Source organism: Macaca fascicularis, chromosome 3 (genome assembly GCF_037993035.2).
Source record: "Macaca fascicularis isolate 582-1 chromosome 3, T2T-MFA8v1.1".
In the NCBI taxonomy this organism is placed as follows: domain Eukaryota; kingdom Metazoa; phylum Chordata; class Mammalia; order Primates; family Cercopithecidae; genus Macaca; species Macaca fascicularis.
Window position 1 is genome coordinate 125,198,246 of NC_088377.1, and position 18,032 is coordinate 125,216,277.

The window sequence follows — 18,032 nt, forward strand, 5'->3', positions numbered from 1 at the left end:
GATGACATGACTAGCAGCTTCAGGACTAAAATTCCATGTGATAACATTCCTCTGTGCCATGTCTAGGGTTTTCAGTCCATCTCAGTGATGAGCAATGTTGATAGCAAAGCAATGTGCAATACTAGAACAATAGAGAACTAGCACTGACACAAGCAGCATTTCCTACAAGAAACCCAGAGTTGTCAAGATGATTTTGTTAGAATTGCAATGAAATTAAGGAGAACCCATATCCCTGAAGTCCCTGGACTAAAGAAGCCAAGTAATGGTCATTCATATTTTATATTCAAATTGAAGTAATTTCCATGTTCACTGATATCAAGTCTTCAAATGTTGGCTGGCCTATTTAGTTTTAATACCAGTGACACAATCACAGAATAGGTCTTGGCACCATTACTATTTCTCAGCAAGACGTTGAAACTCACCCTTCTCAAATCTCAGCCATGTAGGTGGGGTCTGAGCATCCTTTGACTGGGCTGGAGAGGCACTGCCTAGCTGTGTATCTAAGGGTTAACTTGGTTGGGGGAAGCCAAGAGGAATGCTAAGGGATCAAGTCATGACACGCTTCCCATTGTTTGTAGCTCCAGGATCAAAATATATAATTATACATGCCAAATAAATTCTAAACCTGTAAAGTAGGAAAAGAGGGCTGGGTGGCTCTGACGACAGGTGCCAGAAGCATTGAATAACCTTCTCAGACAAGGTGCGCCACTGTTGTCTTGAATGCTGCAGGGTCCCCAGTCTGGCATTTTCCCCTGTGCTAGACAATGTGCATTCACTGCTGGAGTCTCTGTTAAGCCTCCGTCTCCCAGACCTGCTGGCTCCTGGTGCCCGGCCCGACACAGAGGTGCCTTTGTGAGTGTAATTACCTTTCCCTGTATTAGAAATAGTCTGTTTAGAGCTGTGTTTGCAGGTACAGCTAGAATAAGCAGGAATTAGCATGCGAAAAGACCTGCCCTGGCCCTGACTTCTTTATCAGCACCATCCTTCAGGACTGGTTTGTTCCCCCCTTTGGATTGATTGGGCAAGTGATTTACCATCCAAGATGAAGAGTTTTAAAAGAAGAAAAAGAGACATCGGAAATTGCTGTGCATGTGTGACAGCATGCGTGCGAGAGAAAGAGAGATACAAATCCTGTTGTATTATATCTATTGACAATTTCATGCCAGGCAGAGCTGGCAAAACAAACTTGAGTGGACGATCCTAGCAACTTGAGAATTGATTAAAGCTTCCTTAGGCTTTCAGCACAGTGTCCACATCAAAAAGGCATGAGAGCAAAATAAATGATTCTTTTGCCATGATGATTCTGCTGCCAGAATCTCTAAGCCTGTCTAATTGGCCTGTGTCAGTTGTGGACTGTTAACTTGAAGTTAAGTGAGGCCTACCCTTAAAAAAGCTTTTCTAGATCTTAAATAGAATGATGATGGAGAGACTTTAGCGTGATACAGAATTGGAATGGAGGCAGAGTTGATAATTAAACTAGATCGGAGTTTTTTTCCAGTTTATAACATAGGTCTACCCTGAGATGATTTTTGTTGTCCGTGTCTGGATATTAGTGTGCCTTTTATTTCAAAAGAAGAACCCAATAGTTTATCATCTTTAGAGATAAAGTATTTAAAGAATAGAAAGAGATTAGATGATTGTATTTTGCATTTATTAATTTTCCCCAAGTGATTGTAGTATATACTGAGGAAATTCAAGACCAATCAGAGAATGTTTAAGGGCAGAGCTGCCTAGAAAACCAGTAAAAAAAAAAAAAAAAAAAAAAAAAATACCCAAAGCAGGATAATGTGGGGATTTTCTTATATGGCAGGAATGTTTAAATACTTTTTTTAAGTGGCGCGCCTTTGTAACTCATTAATTCTTAAAAAGCCAAAGCAATATTTTTGTGTTGCTGATGCAGGCTCTAGGGCAGCATGGACTGTTTCCCTTTGTTATAAAGTTGCCTGTTCAGAATGGCTGATCACTTGGTAAAAATTATACTTGGGACAAGTAGAATTCAAATCAAACAGGTTTATGTTTTGCTGTAGTGCTGGAGAATGGGTGTTCACCACAAAGTGAAGGATTTATCAAGGAATCCGGGAGAGAAACATTTTCACCCTTAGAACTTTAAGTCTTTTTAACATCCTGCTTCCCTTTTCATTGTGCAAGAGCAACAGGTCAGGGATTGCCTAAGGCAGTCTTACAAATTGGCACCTGCCTTTATGCCTAAGACCTAAAGGAAGTGGTGGGGAAAAAGAGGCCAGGGAAATTTAATAAGTCTGTGTCTTTCCTTGGGAATTGAGCTTTGATGCCTGGGGTGCAAGAGAGGTGAAGGGCCGCCTCCTGATGCGACTGGGAGAGGTATTTTCTGCAGGAAGACACCAGAGCAGGTGCCAGGAGAGGCAGGGAGACACAGCCCTCGAGGTGAACACATTTCTGTCCCTTAATGTTTGTAAGGCAGTGGATACCTTACAAGGACTTTCACATGTATTACTTCATTCATTCCTAAAGTTTCAGTTGTCCCAGTTGCCTGAAGAAGGTGGCCTATGGTATTTTTGACAGGTGAGGAAGGTTAAGGGCTTGATTTCTACAGGTGCTCATCACATGGCTAGGGGGTGACAGGATGATCATACCAGGTGAAAGTTCTTTTGCTTCCTTGACTTTTCCATTTCTTCCTTTTTCTCAGGTAATCAGACACCAAAGACTTCTTGCATATCCTAATATTTGTTCTAGTCTGAATAAACACTTTGACCACATTGCTTGATTCCTAGAAAATGAAATACAACCTATTTCTAGGCATTTTTCCTTTAGTGTTGCACAAGGCAATTCTACCCTTTCCTCAGGGATATATATATATATATATATATATATGTTTGTATGTTTGGTTTTTGATCAAGCCATTTTTCATCTCAGCCATGTAGAGTTGTTTTCCAACATCTCTTGAAGTACGTCTCACATCTCTTGTAGATGCCTTTGTAACAGGGATACCCGATTTACTGTCATGATTTCAGGAAAGGAAGGAGGAGGCTCTCAGAAGGTGGAACCCTCAGTGGGTCCTTCTTCAGAAAACCCAGCTGATTCTTCATGTTCCTTTACTCTTCCTATGCCTCAGGGATGTTTATAATTTTGGGTCATGTCTTCCCATGGCCTTCTCATCATATTGAAGCCACACAGCATAAGACAGGTTAATCTGTTTCTCTTTCTCCCCTCGCCCCCTTTTTTTAACTTTAATGTTTCAGTGCAAAATTAGTGACTGTTTCCTCCTATGTTTTGTTACATCCCCAACAAATAATATATCTTTGTCTGAAAAGCTAAAAGTGGCCAGGCGCGGTGGCTCAATGCCTGTAATCCTAGCACTTTGGGAGGCCAAGGCGGGTGGATCACCTGAAATCAGGAGTTGGAGACCAGCCTTCCCAACGTGGTGAAACTCTATCTCTACTAAAAATACAAAAAATTAGCTGGGCATGGTGGCAGGCACTTGTAGTCCCAGCTACTCAGGAGGCTGAAGCAGGAGAATCGCTTGAACCCAGGAGGCAGAGGTTGCAGTGAGCTGAGATTACGCCACTGCACTCCAGCCTGGGCAACCTGGGCAATAAAGCAAAACTCCATGCCAAAAAAAAAAAAAAAAAAAAAGAAAGGAAGAAAAGCTAAAAGCTTGGTTTTAGTTTCTGATATATTTTTCCAAGAAATAATGTTTTTTTAATTTTTTATTTTTTATTTATTTATTTTTTTTATTAAGATGGAGTCTTACTCTGTTGCCCTGGCTGGAGTGCAGTGGCACGGTCTCAGCTCACTGCAAGCTCCACCTCCCAGATTCAAGCGATTCTTCTGCCTCAGCCTCCCAAGTAACTGGAATTAAAGTGATCTTCATTTGAGTTGATTATTTGGTGTCTAATTTGATTATCTTCTTGACTGAATCTACATGTGGATGAATAGCTAGCAGCACTTACAATAAGGCTTGGGCCAAAAAGGGAAAAGGAAGGAAAAATAGAAACTAAACGCTGATATTGTTACCCTTTTACAATAACTGCCCGAATTATAACTTTTTAAAAAACTAGTTGTAAGAAAAGGTTTGGATGTTACACACAGATATTAACATTATACTATATGTTTCCCCTTTGAAAGAGCTGAGAGAAGTGGAAAAAACTCTTAGGGTCTTGAGTTTTGGACTTGTCTCTGGAACTACCTCCAGGGTGCCCTCTGAACAAGCCAAGGGCATAGCCCTCAGTAAATGCGCAATTGATGGATGACCTGTCCAGGACAATAGATTACCTGTCTAAGACATTCATTTGTATGTGCCTAAAATGAGTAGCTTGGGCGTGGTGGATATTGTGATTCTTAGTTTTAATTAAACATCTAACACTTTGGGGGTGGACAAGATACAGAAACCTGAGCCGGTTGGCAGTACATGAGGTAGATGCTTGCTTCTCTGAATACTTGTGTACACAGAGTGAACAGAGGCATGCCTACACATCCATGGGTAAGTTGACTGAGAAAAAGCCAGCATGACAGAATCCAGATTCCAAGCATTTGTTCTGGTTGGCAGGATGAGCCAAAGTAGGATGCAACTTAATAGGATTAAATCTGACGTCCTGCCTGTGTTACTTGTGTGAGGCAACTAATTAAGTTATAGTAGACTTGAGTTAATAGTAATTTATATGAAAAAGACTAAGGGTTTTATTACCCACAAGCTCAGTTTGAGTCAGGAGTGAGATGTGGGTGTCAGGAAAACAAAGGCTACAGTAACGGATACATAGTGTTAAAGAACTTTGACAGTTTGGAGCATCAAACAGAAATACCCAAGATCCAGCATTACTAGCCCTCAATAAATGTCACTGGGTATGGCTAGATCTGTTGACTCTGGCTGGATTCATTATTTTCTTTTGGGAATCTGTGTATTTGGTGGAAATTTTTAGTTATTAGAAATCTGTGAAAGAAATGGTATTAAATCATTACATGTTGAAAAGGGATGATTTCCTTCCTATTCACCCTACCCAAAACACAATATATTTGTTGTGGTTTTCATCATAATATATCATATTTCTGGGCACTTATCAATTCATGGGGCCCCTGCATAGCATTATGTTGGCAACAGAAACTATTTGTTGAAGACTTTGCTGTAGGAACTAATTGTTCTACACACAGCTCTAAAATGTATCCGAATTATTGTGAATATTTCAGGCTTTAGAGCAGGCATTTATCAATGTTTCATAAACCCTGGGTGGCAGGTAAGTAAGTATATAAGGAAATTAGAAGGATCATGAACCCCTGAAAAGATATAATTTTTTTATGTATGGGTAATTTCTTTCTGGGAAACAATCCAAACAGTACAAAACAGCAAACCTCTTCCTCCCCCACCCACCCACCTATATAATTTGTCTACTTCCTAGTGTGTAAATAAAGAGGCATCTTGACTACTGTTACCCAAGTTTGGTGAGACCAGAGAACAGATCTTCCTTGAAATGACAGTGACTTGCCACCAGTCGGGATTTAAAAGGATGTCACAGGCAGAGTTCCAAAAAGGTTTTAATTGAAGTCTTAGCATTAGAGTAAATGAGAACTGCCCTCCTCCCCTCACAGCACACAACGAAACTAGTTTTTGTTTTAAAAACAAAGTTTAGATTTATTACTTGCAGAATTTGGGTTATTTTTTTCTGTTCCCCTTTCAATATGTGAGTACAAATTTGGTCTTCTCCAGGAATATTTTGTTCTGAGGTGAGTTCCAAAGAAGCTTGATCTCCTCAATGGGATATGTGTTTCATGTGGTTTTTCTTCCTTTGCAAATGTGCAGGGTGCCAAAGCATGCTTTCTGCGGGACATTCCTTTCTCGGCCATCTACTTTCCGTGCTATGCTCATGTGAAGGCTTCCTTTGCAAATGAAGACGGGCAGGTTAGCCCAGGAAGCCTGCTCTTAGCTGGTGCCATAGCTGGTGAGTGTCCCCCATGGAGTTCTGTTACTTCCCCAACCCTTGCTGCCCCCATTCCCTAGCCGCATGCTACTACATTGAAATTTTTTGCTGATGGTTCTTGACAGGGTACATTTGAGTTGCCTAGAGATTGAAGAGCTACTAAAAAAAAGGAAAAAAATTAATCTTCGTTCTGGCAGATGAGATTATTAGACAAGCTTAATTTCTTAACTCTAGAAAAAGCTCATTAAATATTGGCCTATTTTGTGGTATTGTGGAACTCCAATTCAAGTTCCATGTCATTTCATAGTCTCACTTCATAGCATAAGAATGATAACTGTTTAGCCAGAAGTTTTTAAAGATTCGAATATGTTTGTCTTAAAGATGTCTGAACAAAATAGTGCATAAAAGCCTGTCCAGAACTTAAACAATAGTTAGAGAAAAAAAATGTAGTAGAACCAGAAAAGACCTGGGCCAATTAGAGACACCTGTTTCCTCCCTATCTTATGGGGGGATGGTGGTAATTAAATCACAAATGGAAATAACTATCTTCTTCTTTTCAGTGCTCCATTGAAAACATCGATAGAAAATAATTAGCCATGCCAGGGATCAGTTCATTCTTTGATGCTTCTTCTTGTCGAGGGACTCTTAAGAGCAGGAACAGTCCAGATTAGCTCTCCAAGTGATGACATTTAAATAAGTTAACAAACCCTAAGGCAGTCACAGGATGCTTGGATCCAAACATTTTTGATACCTGTGCTACTCTCATGAGATACGTAACTAGAGTCTCCATGCTTTTCTCAAAGATAGCATAAGAACAACTCCCAGCTTTGGGAAGTTGTTTGCTATTTTGTGCACACCCCACCTACCCTGGCTGCAGCCTGGGGAACCCCTGGATGCAGGAACCCATGTAGCTCCTCCTTAATTCTCAGTTAATCCTTTTCCTTCAAAGGCAGTGATATTGGTATATGAGGCAGGGTTACTCTTTCCTGGCTGCTTAGAAACCTCAGTTGTATTAGCAGCAGTGATACCACTGTATCTAGAGCAAGAGATCATGATTTCAGGACTTGAGTATAAAATTCCCAATTTTAATTCCAGCTTGACTCATGGTGGCCTATATGTAATTTCTCATATATCTGTAAATGAGAAAATGTTTTGAACAAAAGGGTTATAATTTATTTCAAATTAATGACTTGAAATAAGGTAGGACCTAATGAGAATAACTAAGTACCACTTATTAATGTGTGACCTTGGGCAAGTTACTCCACTTCTTGAAAGCTTTGGTTTCCTCAGCTGTAAATGGAGATCACAACTGCACCTACTACAGAGTGTGTGTGAGGCTCAAATGAGAGGATCCATGTGAAAGACTTGGCATACTTCTTAGCATATAGTAAATGCTCAATAAACGTTAGCCAAGTATTATATTGAAGCCAAAGAATCTGTCTGTAAATTACTCCAAAAAATCAGTTGTGAAATCAGAAGTTAAGTAGCTGACCTCAGATCAAGGTCTAGAACTCTTTCCTAAGCCTCATTTTCCTCACACCATAAAAATACCATCATATCTCTTCTCTTGGAGAAGGTAGGTACCCAGAAACGATTCTGTCTCTGGGGAGGTAATCCATACTACCAGAGCTATAGAAATGACTGGTAAGATTTTTTTTTTTTCATTTCAGGTTTATTTTCCTTCTTTTTTTATGATTTTGAAAGTAATATTACTCATTGTAAAATATTTGAAAAGTACTAGAACAGGGAAATAATAAAAATATTATTCATTATTTCACTACCCTAAGATAATCGCTATTTAACATTTTTGCTCATCTTTCCTCATTCAGGTTTTTCACAGAGCTGTAATCACACTTTGTATAGATAGTTTTCACTTAAGGTTGTATCTCAAGCATTGTTACCCATCGTGGCAAAGTAGTTAATGACATGTGCTTGTGGGGTCAGACTACCAAGGTTCAAATTCCAGTGTTTCCACTCTGTGTGAACCACATAAGTTATTCAATCCCTGTCTGCCATTTCTCCATCTGTATTTGGAGATAAGAATAGTCTTACCTTACAAGATTATTATGAGGATTAAGTGAATTAATAGATGTAAAGATTTAAAATAGTGCCTGAATAGTAAGTATTCAAAATGTTCCATAATGTAATTTTATTACATATTATTTAAAACTTTCCAAACATAGTTTCTAATTGCTGCATCTTATATATTTCTCAATTGTAGATACTTTAATTTTTTCCAATAAATTTTAAATAGCTAGTAGTATGCTTAAAGCCTTTTCCCCTATTTTGAATCAGTTATTTTTTTTAAGAGAAATAGATTATCTGAAGTGAGTTTGTTGGTAAAAAGCATGGTTGTTTTTCAGCCATTGACCCATTATTCTTGAGAGTTTGAAGTAGTTGGCATCCCTATGGTGATATTAGTTCAGCCCTCTTGCCATCCTGTTGTCTTTATAAATGCCTTCTGTATTCGTTATCTATTACTGCATGCCAAATTCCCTCAAAACTTAATCAGCTTAACACAACTAATATTTATTTTCTCACAGTTTCTGTGAGTCAGGAAACAGGTGTGGGGTAGGAGCAGCTCACTGGGTGCCTCTGGTACCAGGTCTGTCATGAAGTCGCAGCCACAGTGGCAGCCAGGCTTGACTGACATTGGAGAAGCCACTTTCAAGATGGCTCAGTGACATAACTATTGACAGGAGGCCCCAGTTCCTTGTCATGTGGGGCTCTCCATAGATCAGCTTGGACACCCTCACAACATGGCAGCTGAATTCCTCAGAGCAAAGTCTGAGAGAGAGAGAGAGAGAGAGAGAGAGAGAGAGAAAGCAAGGCAGAAGCTGCAGTGTCTTCTATGACCTTGCCTCGAGATGATAGAGAAGCAGAGGTATGAATGTCACAAGGGTGCAGATCTTTGAGGGCCATTTTGGGAACAGTTGGCACACTTACTATAGAACATTGACTTTTTTTTTTTTTAATTTTAGACGGAGTCTCACTCTGTCACTCAGGCTGGAATGCAATGGCGCTATCTTGGCTCACTGCAAGCACCGCCTCCCGGGTTCATGCCATTTTCCTGCCTCAGCCTCTCGAGTAGCTGTGACTACAGGGGCCCGCCACCACACTCAGCTAATTTTTTGTATTTTTAGTAGAGATGGGGTTTCACCGTGTTAGCCCAGATGGTCTCGATCTCCCGACCTTGTGATCTGCCCCCCTCGGCCTCCCAAAGTGCTGGGATTACAGGCACGAGCCACCATGCCCGGCTATTATTATTATTATACTTTAAGTTCTGGGATATATGTGCAGAATGTGCAGGTCTGTTACATAGGTATACAAGTGCCATGGTGGTTTGCTCTACCCATCAACCCATTATCTAGGTTTTAAGCCCCTCATGCATTAGGTATTTGTCCTAAAGAGCACTGACTTAACCATTATTATCCACCTTCCTCCTGATCCCCGCTTTCTGGTAAAATGGGAAAAGACCGAATTTGCCCTGTTGATTTTAGTCTTCAAAGAGTGAATAAGCTACAAAGCTTGATGGTCTTTGGGTATTCTACAAAACTATAAAAACTGTGTAATGTGAAGTAAGCTACTTTCTTAATTTAATAACAGATATCAGAAGCCAGTGGTCAATGTCGTAGCTACCATTCCAATTAAAGTTAGGAATAAGACAAGGATGTCTCTCTCATCTTTGTTATTCAGCCATATTTTGGAGGTTCCAGTCAGCATGGTAAAATTAAAAAAAAAAAAAGGCATAAATAAAAGAAGAAAGGAAGCAATCATTATTTATAAATGATTATTTACCTGAAAATCAAAATTAAAATATCTAAGAAGTATATTAGAATTAGCAAAAGAAAGATTACTAATGCATTTTGTTATAAAATAAGCCTAAAAAAATCTATAGCCAGTGAGCAGGAGTGATGTCATGGGGTGAACAGGGCTGAGTGTGGAACCTTGCTGAGATGCTCAGGCAGAGCTGAGTTCAGCATGGAGAAGGGCAAGAAGACTTCTGTCGGAAGTGTGCCCCATGCAGCCCCAAGAAGGGCAGTGAGCAAGCACAAATGTGCGCTAACCCTGAATGGGCTGTTGGGTGGAGGACCGATCGGGCCCCCACATTCCCTTCGTGGTTGCTAAGAAGAGCAAAGGCATTTCTTAGCGAAAGGATACATGGTATTCAGAGAATCCCAGAAAGTATTTAATAGGAGAAAAGCTTCTTTCAAAATATAAAAATCCTCCTTTTTAGATGGAGTTTCAGGCAACTACAATGAATAATTGTTGGCCCCTAACTTATATAACAAAAATGTCTCATGGCTATTTTTATATGTACCATATTTAAATTGATCACTTATACATACAATATTTTTTGCTGAATGTCAGCCTATTATAAATAATATAGACCTGTGATTAAATGAATATGACCACGCTTTCTATGTTTAGATAGTAATTTCAATTATTCAGTAATGTTATCTCACTTTTTTCTTTCCAAAAATTTGATTAGCCTTGAGATTAGATTGTTTTAGTAATATGTAGCTTTTTAGCAAAAGTGGTTATTAATATCCTCACCCAGAGAATGTTGGGTTTTGGTGGGGGTTTTTGTTTTTGTTTTTATTTTTTGTTTATGTATCTAGTTATAAACTGGAACTATATTTAAATACTGGAACATCTACTCCCTTATTTCACAAGATAGAACAAGACTAACCAATATTTGAATTCATGTTCATTGGCCAAAGTACCTCAGCTTTGTCAGAAAGCAAAGACCAAAGCAGGGATCCTGAAATTAAGAAACCAAATGCAAATTCTCTATAATTAACATGGTGCTTTATCAGTAATGATGGGCATTTCAATACACCTTATGAATTATATCAAATAAAATATAATACCACTCAAATTTTATAGAATGCTATGTCATACCAGATGATTTTTATCAGAGTGATAAGATAGAGGAACAAGACAAACTGTAATGATGGTCTCACCTTTGAATTAATTAGCTTGAGATTAAGTTGTAATACAAAAATACCTTTAAAAGCTCTTCCAATACACAGAAGTGGAAGTGTGTTATACATGTGTGATCATGATGCTTTTGCAAACATTAGAGTGTGTATTATGAGAAAAGTACTGTTGGTACAAATTTGTTAATTATGTGGACATAAAGCTTAAGGTATAATAGTTTAAAACCTGTCCTTAAGCCCTTAAAAAAAGTAATGAAGAAATTGAATCAAGGCAATGGACTGAGCATATTCATCCATCTCTCCTATCTTCCCAAATACTTACTTAAAATGTCAGGAAATGCATTTTTTTTTTCTTTTTAATTCCTTATTGGCACTAGAAAATGCTAGCACTGGCCCTCAGCAGAAAGGAAATAGCCATATTGACTCTGAAACTGGACTGAGAGATGCCACAGTCCAAAACACAGCAGGAGAAACTACCTCTGATGCAAGAGCAGAACTGGAGAATGTTAACCTTTGAATGAAGAATAGAATGCCTGGAGTGGAGGTGGAGGTTTTAGGGTAAATAATGAACATGAGTTAGGGAACTGTACTTTCTTCAGGATTGCCAGGCGTGGAACTCTCTCCTGGTTTTCATATGGAGCTTTAGGAGACAGTTGTATCCAAGTTAAAAGCTCAGAGCTCAATTCTAAAGAAAGAGACCACTTCCCTAGAGAGGATAAGTGTACGGAATGGATAGAAAACAGGGCAGGAATGAAGGTAATTCAAGACTTCTCCCATAGGTGCAGAAAAAAATAAACTGATGGCAGCTTTTCCCAAGAAGAATTTAAAATAAATTATTCTGCCCCTAAAGTGAAGTTCCCCACATTTCAGCAGTTTGGAAGGTCCACAACCTGCCAGCGTATCCTAATCCTTTGCACCGAGTTACAACAAAGCCCATAGACCGTCCCATTCAGGACAGAGACCTGTGGGTGAAGCATACCTAGAATATAGTAGAAGTCACCCACAGCCTTTGTATATAATACTAATCAGCCTATCCTTTGAACTTGAATAATATCAATAGACAGCCAGACATCCCCCGCCATGAAGGAGCAACAAAGTAAGTGAACAGAAGAATTAGAGAGAAAACAGGCAATTCAAGGGACAGAAGACAACTTTTCAGAGCTGTAATTAATTAATATAATTAGAGTGCTCAGAGAGATTTGAAAGAAATAATCAGTAAAGAAGCATTTTTGAAAAGTAATAAAAGCATTGCCATAATTAAATATCAAGCGTTAGTTCTGAATGATAGAATGGATATGATCAAAGACCAAATTTAGACATCTGGAAAATGGAGACATGAAAAAAAAAAAACCCTCTAGAATGTAATGTGTAGCAATAATATAGAGATTTAAAAATGAGAGAAAATTTAAGATACAGGTAGAATTAATCTTGGAAATCTAACATCTGTTTTATAGGAGTTCCCTAGGGAAAAGTAATAAGGAAAAGGAAAATAGAGAAAGAATCAGTAGAAGAAGATTGACTTCTTGTCTTCTTATCTCTAATACTGAGTACTCTCAAAATCCCAAGGAAAGGATGCCTTGAGTTGTACTTATGTTCCTGGGCACACTAACACTCAGGAGGGGGAGGGCAAAACTAAAGTTAGTTTTTCACATGCAAGAACTCAAAGCTTTCTTCCCCACAGACCTTCTCTGAAGCAATTAAAAAATTAATTTAAGGGCCCAGCGCGGTGACTCATGCCTGTAATTCCAGCACTTTGGGATGCCGAGGCGGGTGGATTACCTGAGGTCAGGAGTTCGAGACCAGCCTGGTCACCATGGTGAAACCCCGTCTCTACTACTAAAAATACAAAAAATAGCCGGGCTTGGTGGTGCACACCTATAATCCCAGCTACTCAGGAGGCTGAGGCAGGAGAATCGCTTGAGCCCAGGAGGTAGAGGTTGCAGTGAGCCGAGAGCGTGCCCAGCCCCAGGCTGGGCATCAAGAGCGAAACTCCGTCTCAAAAAGAAAAAAAGTGAATTTAAGAAGTAGGAAAATGTGGGATATATGAAACACCAAATAGAAGTTAAACATGTGGTGGGTCTCTGTTATTGCTGACTTTGGTATATGTATTCATTTGGGAGGCTGACAAATGAAAGGAAGGACAAAAGTGCCAGTGCGCCAAAGTCCTCCCCCTGCTGGAGGATGTAAATGCTAATTAATTGCACCTGTTGTAAATGTACACCTACGTAACAAATGCATGTAACGTTTAAATATATTTAGTCAGGAAACCGGTGGGGATCAAAAGGGAAATAACTGGAAGCAGAGAAAATAGCATAATATAGGATGGCAGAAATAAGGCTAATAGTCACAAGCACTGTAAATGAATTCAGTACCCCTAGTAATAACAAGCACTTTGAGTTGAGTTTTCAAAGAAAATCTAGTCATACGAAGTTTCAGAAAACAGTGACATAGAAAGATTGAAAGACAACTGATTGAAAAATACGTACCAGGCAAATATCAATAAGCAAGTAGCAATATTAATGCCATACTAAATGAAATTCAGGGTTTAAACATAGCATTCAGAAGCACAGAGGCATATTTTGTAAAAGACAAAATTCACTATGAAGATGCCATCAATTTCTATGTAATATCAATATACAATGCCATCTCTCAGCTTAAAGGTATGAAGAATATGTGGTATTTTCTCATGCCTGATGAAAAATTTTATCACACTGCTTTTAGAAGCTGACATATTAAGTAGATAATATAGATAGGGATGCAAAGGGGATTTTGAAAACAGCCTTGATCCAAAATAAATAGATATTAACCTTTGTATTCAAAAAAAAGAAAAGCACTTTCCTCATAAATATAAATGGGATATTTATAAAAATTAACAGTGATTTGTGCCCTAAAGCTGTATTTTGCCAGTCATGTTTTCTTTTTGTTGTAAATGATATTCTGCTGTAGCTGGGCCCCCTTTGAAGACTTGTAATTTTTTAATTGGTTGAGACGTGCCCTAAGTTACTCTTGTCTCAGAGGTGGAGGATGGCCCCCGGGTCTCTATGTTTGTCATTGAAGAATGACATTGAAGAATCAGGCAGACTGCCAGTCCCTTTCCTGCTAAGGGACCTAGAGGAAGCATCTCTGTTTCCCAGTCTCCTCTTGCTCCCCTGTCTTTAGGAATAGAGAAAATTCAGACCATTTGATCTGCATTGTCTTAGCCTTTTGGAATCCAGAAGAGAGCAGGCAGATCTGCCAGACGTCCCTGCCAACCCTGGTCCCCAAAATCAACAGCTCTCTGGTGGCCAAGTTCTTGCCAGTATTTGCTGCTTTCCCAGCCTTGCTTTAGGGTAGTCTGGTGCAGTTCTCCAGGTTAACTTAGCAAATCCTCACACTGGAAATCTCCTGTCCACCAAGATGTCCAAAATTCCTTTTAGGCCCTACCAGATACCTCCTTAGGAGAAATGAGCTGACAATGGAGATGATGGGAGTTATGTTCAAGTTGCCATGTTCCAGCATCCCCCACAACTCCTGTCGGTTTTGCCAGGCAACTTACTAGGTGGCATATATGTTTCTTTTGACATTTTTGTATTCCACTAATCAGTATCTTTCATACCTGCCCTCTCCACCCCAGTACCTCTATTTTCATAACAAAGAACAGTTTATGAAAATTACCCTAGCCAAAGGGAACTTTTTGCCCATTTTATTGCTTGTATGTCTTTCACAGTCACACTCTGACATGCCTGCCCACCATTGCAAGGCAGCTTTTATTGCATGTTTAAAGCAGGCTGTCTTGCTAAACTCTTTCTAAACCAGGAAGTAAAATAAAATTGGTGGTGTGAACACAGTGGATTTCTAAGCGTTTTTCTTGTTTCCTTCCATTATGTTGGAGGATAAATTCCTGACCCAAAGTTAAAATAATTCCTACAAATGAATAGGAATTTCAGTATGACTTATCCAGTGAAGCATTGGATATAAAGAGAACTTTTTGCATGCAGAATTGCAATGTATTTTATAAAACCTCTTGAGATTAATGTTTGAGGAGCTGGGTAAAGATGGAAGAGATACTCCTTCAGTAATATAAATGCAAGCATGTAGTATGCAGATTTACACCCCCCTTCCAACTCACTGTAACTTTAAAGCTGTCTGTTAGAAGGATGAAATGTAGTTGTGAGCCAGACCATGTTGGTTTGGATAGAAATTCTTACAGAATTATTAAGCCTTAAAAAAAGCAAAGGAGATTTATGCATCTGCATTTGACCAATTTGGTTTGGAATAAGTTCATAATGGAAAAGTAATAAAACCATAAGAGACAGTGTCTTCTGAGTACAGTCTCGCTTTTAAAAAATCTAAACATGCGCTGCCCCATTTTGGATACAGGGACTGTAGAAAAATTTCCCATTGGTAACTTTGGGAGGGTTTTCTGTTGTTGTTGTTGTTCCTTTTTCATTGATTATCAGCCAGTATAAATTTTAAGCTTTCTGTCAAATATTTTTCTGGAGATGTCAGTCTTAGGAAGAAGAAATCCTGAAGTGTTATCTGTAGGAGTCTCCCCGCAATTTCACCCCTCTCCCTGAAACCTCCACCTCCCATCCCCCAACACGTACGCAGTGTTTTTTTGGCTATCAGTAAAGTCTTTTTCTGGTGTAACTGGAGAGGTTGGGGTTTGGAGAGTAGGGGGTGGTTGAATGTGTGAGAGAAAGTACCTCCGGTGACTGCCAGCAGCCACAGAAGACCATGAAGAGGAAACGCATAACAAGCTTCACCTCTGAAAAATCGGACCTAATAACTTTGCAAGTTTTTGATTTCAACAGGAAAGAAAAAAGAAAAGAAAACCGCTTTCTCCACTTACTCTCGAACACTTGAAGTAGTGTTGTTGATAAACGATTTCTTAAAAATATTTAAAGATTTAAGAATAGAAACGAAGGCCGAGTGATTTGGGCAAGGGAAGGTGTGAGTCGGGTGGGGGGTGTAGGAGCAGACATCTTGCACACAGGAGAGTCACGGTTGCACTTCCCATAGAGGACAGCGAAATAGGCATTTTATTGAATTGGATTTTTAACTTTCTTTCCACGGCCAGTAGTTCAAAGCACAGTTATTTTTATATAGTGAGAATGTGGCCAGACTGAGATGGTGTTGTGTCTCTCCTGCAGGTATGCCTGCGGCATCTTTAGTGACCCCTGCTGATGTTATCAAGACGAGATTACAGGTGGCTGCCCGGGCTGGCCAAACCACTTACAGTGGAGTGATAGACTGCTTTAAAAAGATACTGCGTGAAGAAGGCCCAAAAGCTCTGTGGAAAGGGGCTGGTGGTATGGAAATAATTTGTTCTTAACTAACTCTTTGGTATCAGGTAAATTTTTTAAAAATCTAATTATATCTGTGATTTCTCCATTTTTTTAAAGCTCGTGTGTTTCGGTCCTCACCCCAGTTTGGCGTAACTTTGCTGACTTACGAATTGCTACAACGATGGTTCTACATTGATTTTGGAGGAGTGTAAGTATCATGCTAAATCTGCTGCTAAATTTTGGCTGCTTCTAATACTCTGTCATGGAGAAAGGTACATCAGTCTAGTCTCTATAATAAAATAGAAGAGATTTAGGGAAATGTTGAAATTGTTAACAAGGTCATTTCCAAGGGAACATACAACTGATTAGAATGTATCAACTCCTTTGCATTACATATTTGAACAGGTTTTGAATGTTATTTTTACCAAGTTAAAACAAAAAAAAAAAAAATTCAGCTTCTTACTCTGTTTTCTCTTCTTTTAGAAAACCCATGGGATCAGAGCCAGTTCCTAAATCCAGGATCAACCTGCCTGCCCCGAATCCTGATCATGTTGGGGGCTACAAACTGGCAGTTGCTACGTTTGCAGGAATTGAAAACAAATTTGGACTTTACCTACCTCTCTTCAAGCCATCAGTACCTACCTCAGAGGCTATTGGTGGAGGCCCATAGGAAGATCAGCCCCAGGATAGTGCTGTCTTTTTGTGGGTACTCAGTAAAGAGCATCCCTCCTGGGAGTGAAGCAATGCTTCATCCCTTTTACATCCATCTCCTGTTTAAATTCAAATCCAGGCTTTTTTATCATGTGAAATCATTCATTTTCTGGGTGTTTTCTTAACCAGATCATTGTGAAATTATTCATAATTATTCTTTGGCCCTCTGCCCAGAAACCTTTGTTTGTATCTGAAAATTGATGGGATTTGGTCAACACTAACATGATTTGGGCAAAGGAGCAAGTCAGAATAGAAATTAGTACTCCCCTCCTTGAACTAGGATTGTAGTCCCAAAGAGGCTACTGTAAGGCAATCATGGTGCTCGGAGCAGTGTTCCGTGTGTGTTTTAAACTGGTAGGAAACTGGGTGCATATTTATACAAATAAAAAACACTGGAAGAAATAAAAAAATATATATCAAATATATTCAGCCTAGTTTCAAATTTTAAGCATGCACAAATTCTGTCTCTGGATTATATTATGAAGCTTTTATGTGAAACATGTTTCTTTGTAATGAAAACCACATTGGAGATGTTTAGTAATCATATTCTGTTACTGGTACCAAGACTACTAGGGAAATGCCTTTGTACTTTAGGGAAGTACTTTTGGCATTTTATTATATAGACGGAAAAAACTGAGATGTAGCCCCTCTCCTGGAAGTGCTAATTTTGAAAAACTGCTCATGTGATGTACATGTACTAATTACTGCCTATTTTAATAAACACTCTTGAAAAATGCATGTTACCCTGTTGTTGCCTGCCCTATTCCCCTCATCTCCCCATCATTGGCACCCACTTGCTTTTAAAATTCACTTTATCTTGAATCATGTAAGACAAATATATTCTGATATAAGTATTTAATTCATGTTGCCTTGCATAATGGTCAGAGGCACATGAGTTTGTAAAGGTGGAAATAAACTATTTGTAAAGTGATAGAGTTGTTTGTCTTGTGCATGTTACATGGTGAGTGGCTACAGTAATTGTCATTATTGGTCTACATGTTATGTTTTGAGGGGAATTTTATTCATATTGACGTGGATATATCCTCAGTATCTTTCAAGGTAATGTGTTCCCTCATTTTCATGGTTCAAAGTGAGTACAAGAAACTGTATTTAACCATAGATAAGCAAAGAACTAGCAAACTGACACCTTTGTTCTAGTCATTCCAGCACTTGCAGCAGTTTATTGTGATGATAAAGGTCACATAGTTTTAGTAGAACTTAGC

The 18,032-nt window shown here is 39.0% G+C and overlaps 1 protein-coding gene across 8 annotated transcripts in view; it reads left to right on the forward strand.

The window, feature by feature from the left end:
• SLC25A13 (solute carrier family 25 member 13) overlaps nucleotides 1–17,740 on the forward strand; it is a 199,861-nt gene extending 182,121 nt beyond the window's left edge. For all 8 annotated transcript variants that reach the window (XM_074035470.1, XM_015447314.4, XM_074035468.1 and 5 more), the window contains 4 exons: nucleotides 5,771–5,909; nucleotides 15,964–16,122; nucleotides 16,216–16,306; nucleotides 16,582–17,740. In XM_074035470.1, coding sequence (XP_073891571.1) covers nucleotides 5,771–5,909; nucleotides 15,964–16,122; nucleotides 16,216–16,306; nucleotides 16,582–16,768 — 576 coding nt within the window. In that variant the 3' untranslated portion in view covers nucleotides 16,769–17,740. The remainder of the gene's footprint in view (nucleotides 1–5,770; nucleotides 5,910–15,963; nucleotides 16,123–16,215; nucleotides 16,307–16,581) is intronic.
• Nucleotides 17,741–18,032: the final 292 nt, after the last annotated feature.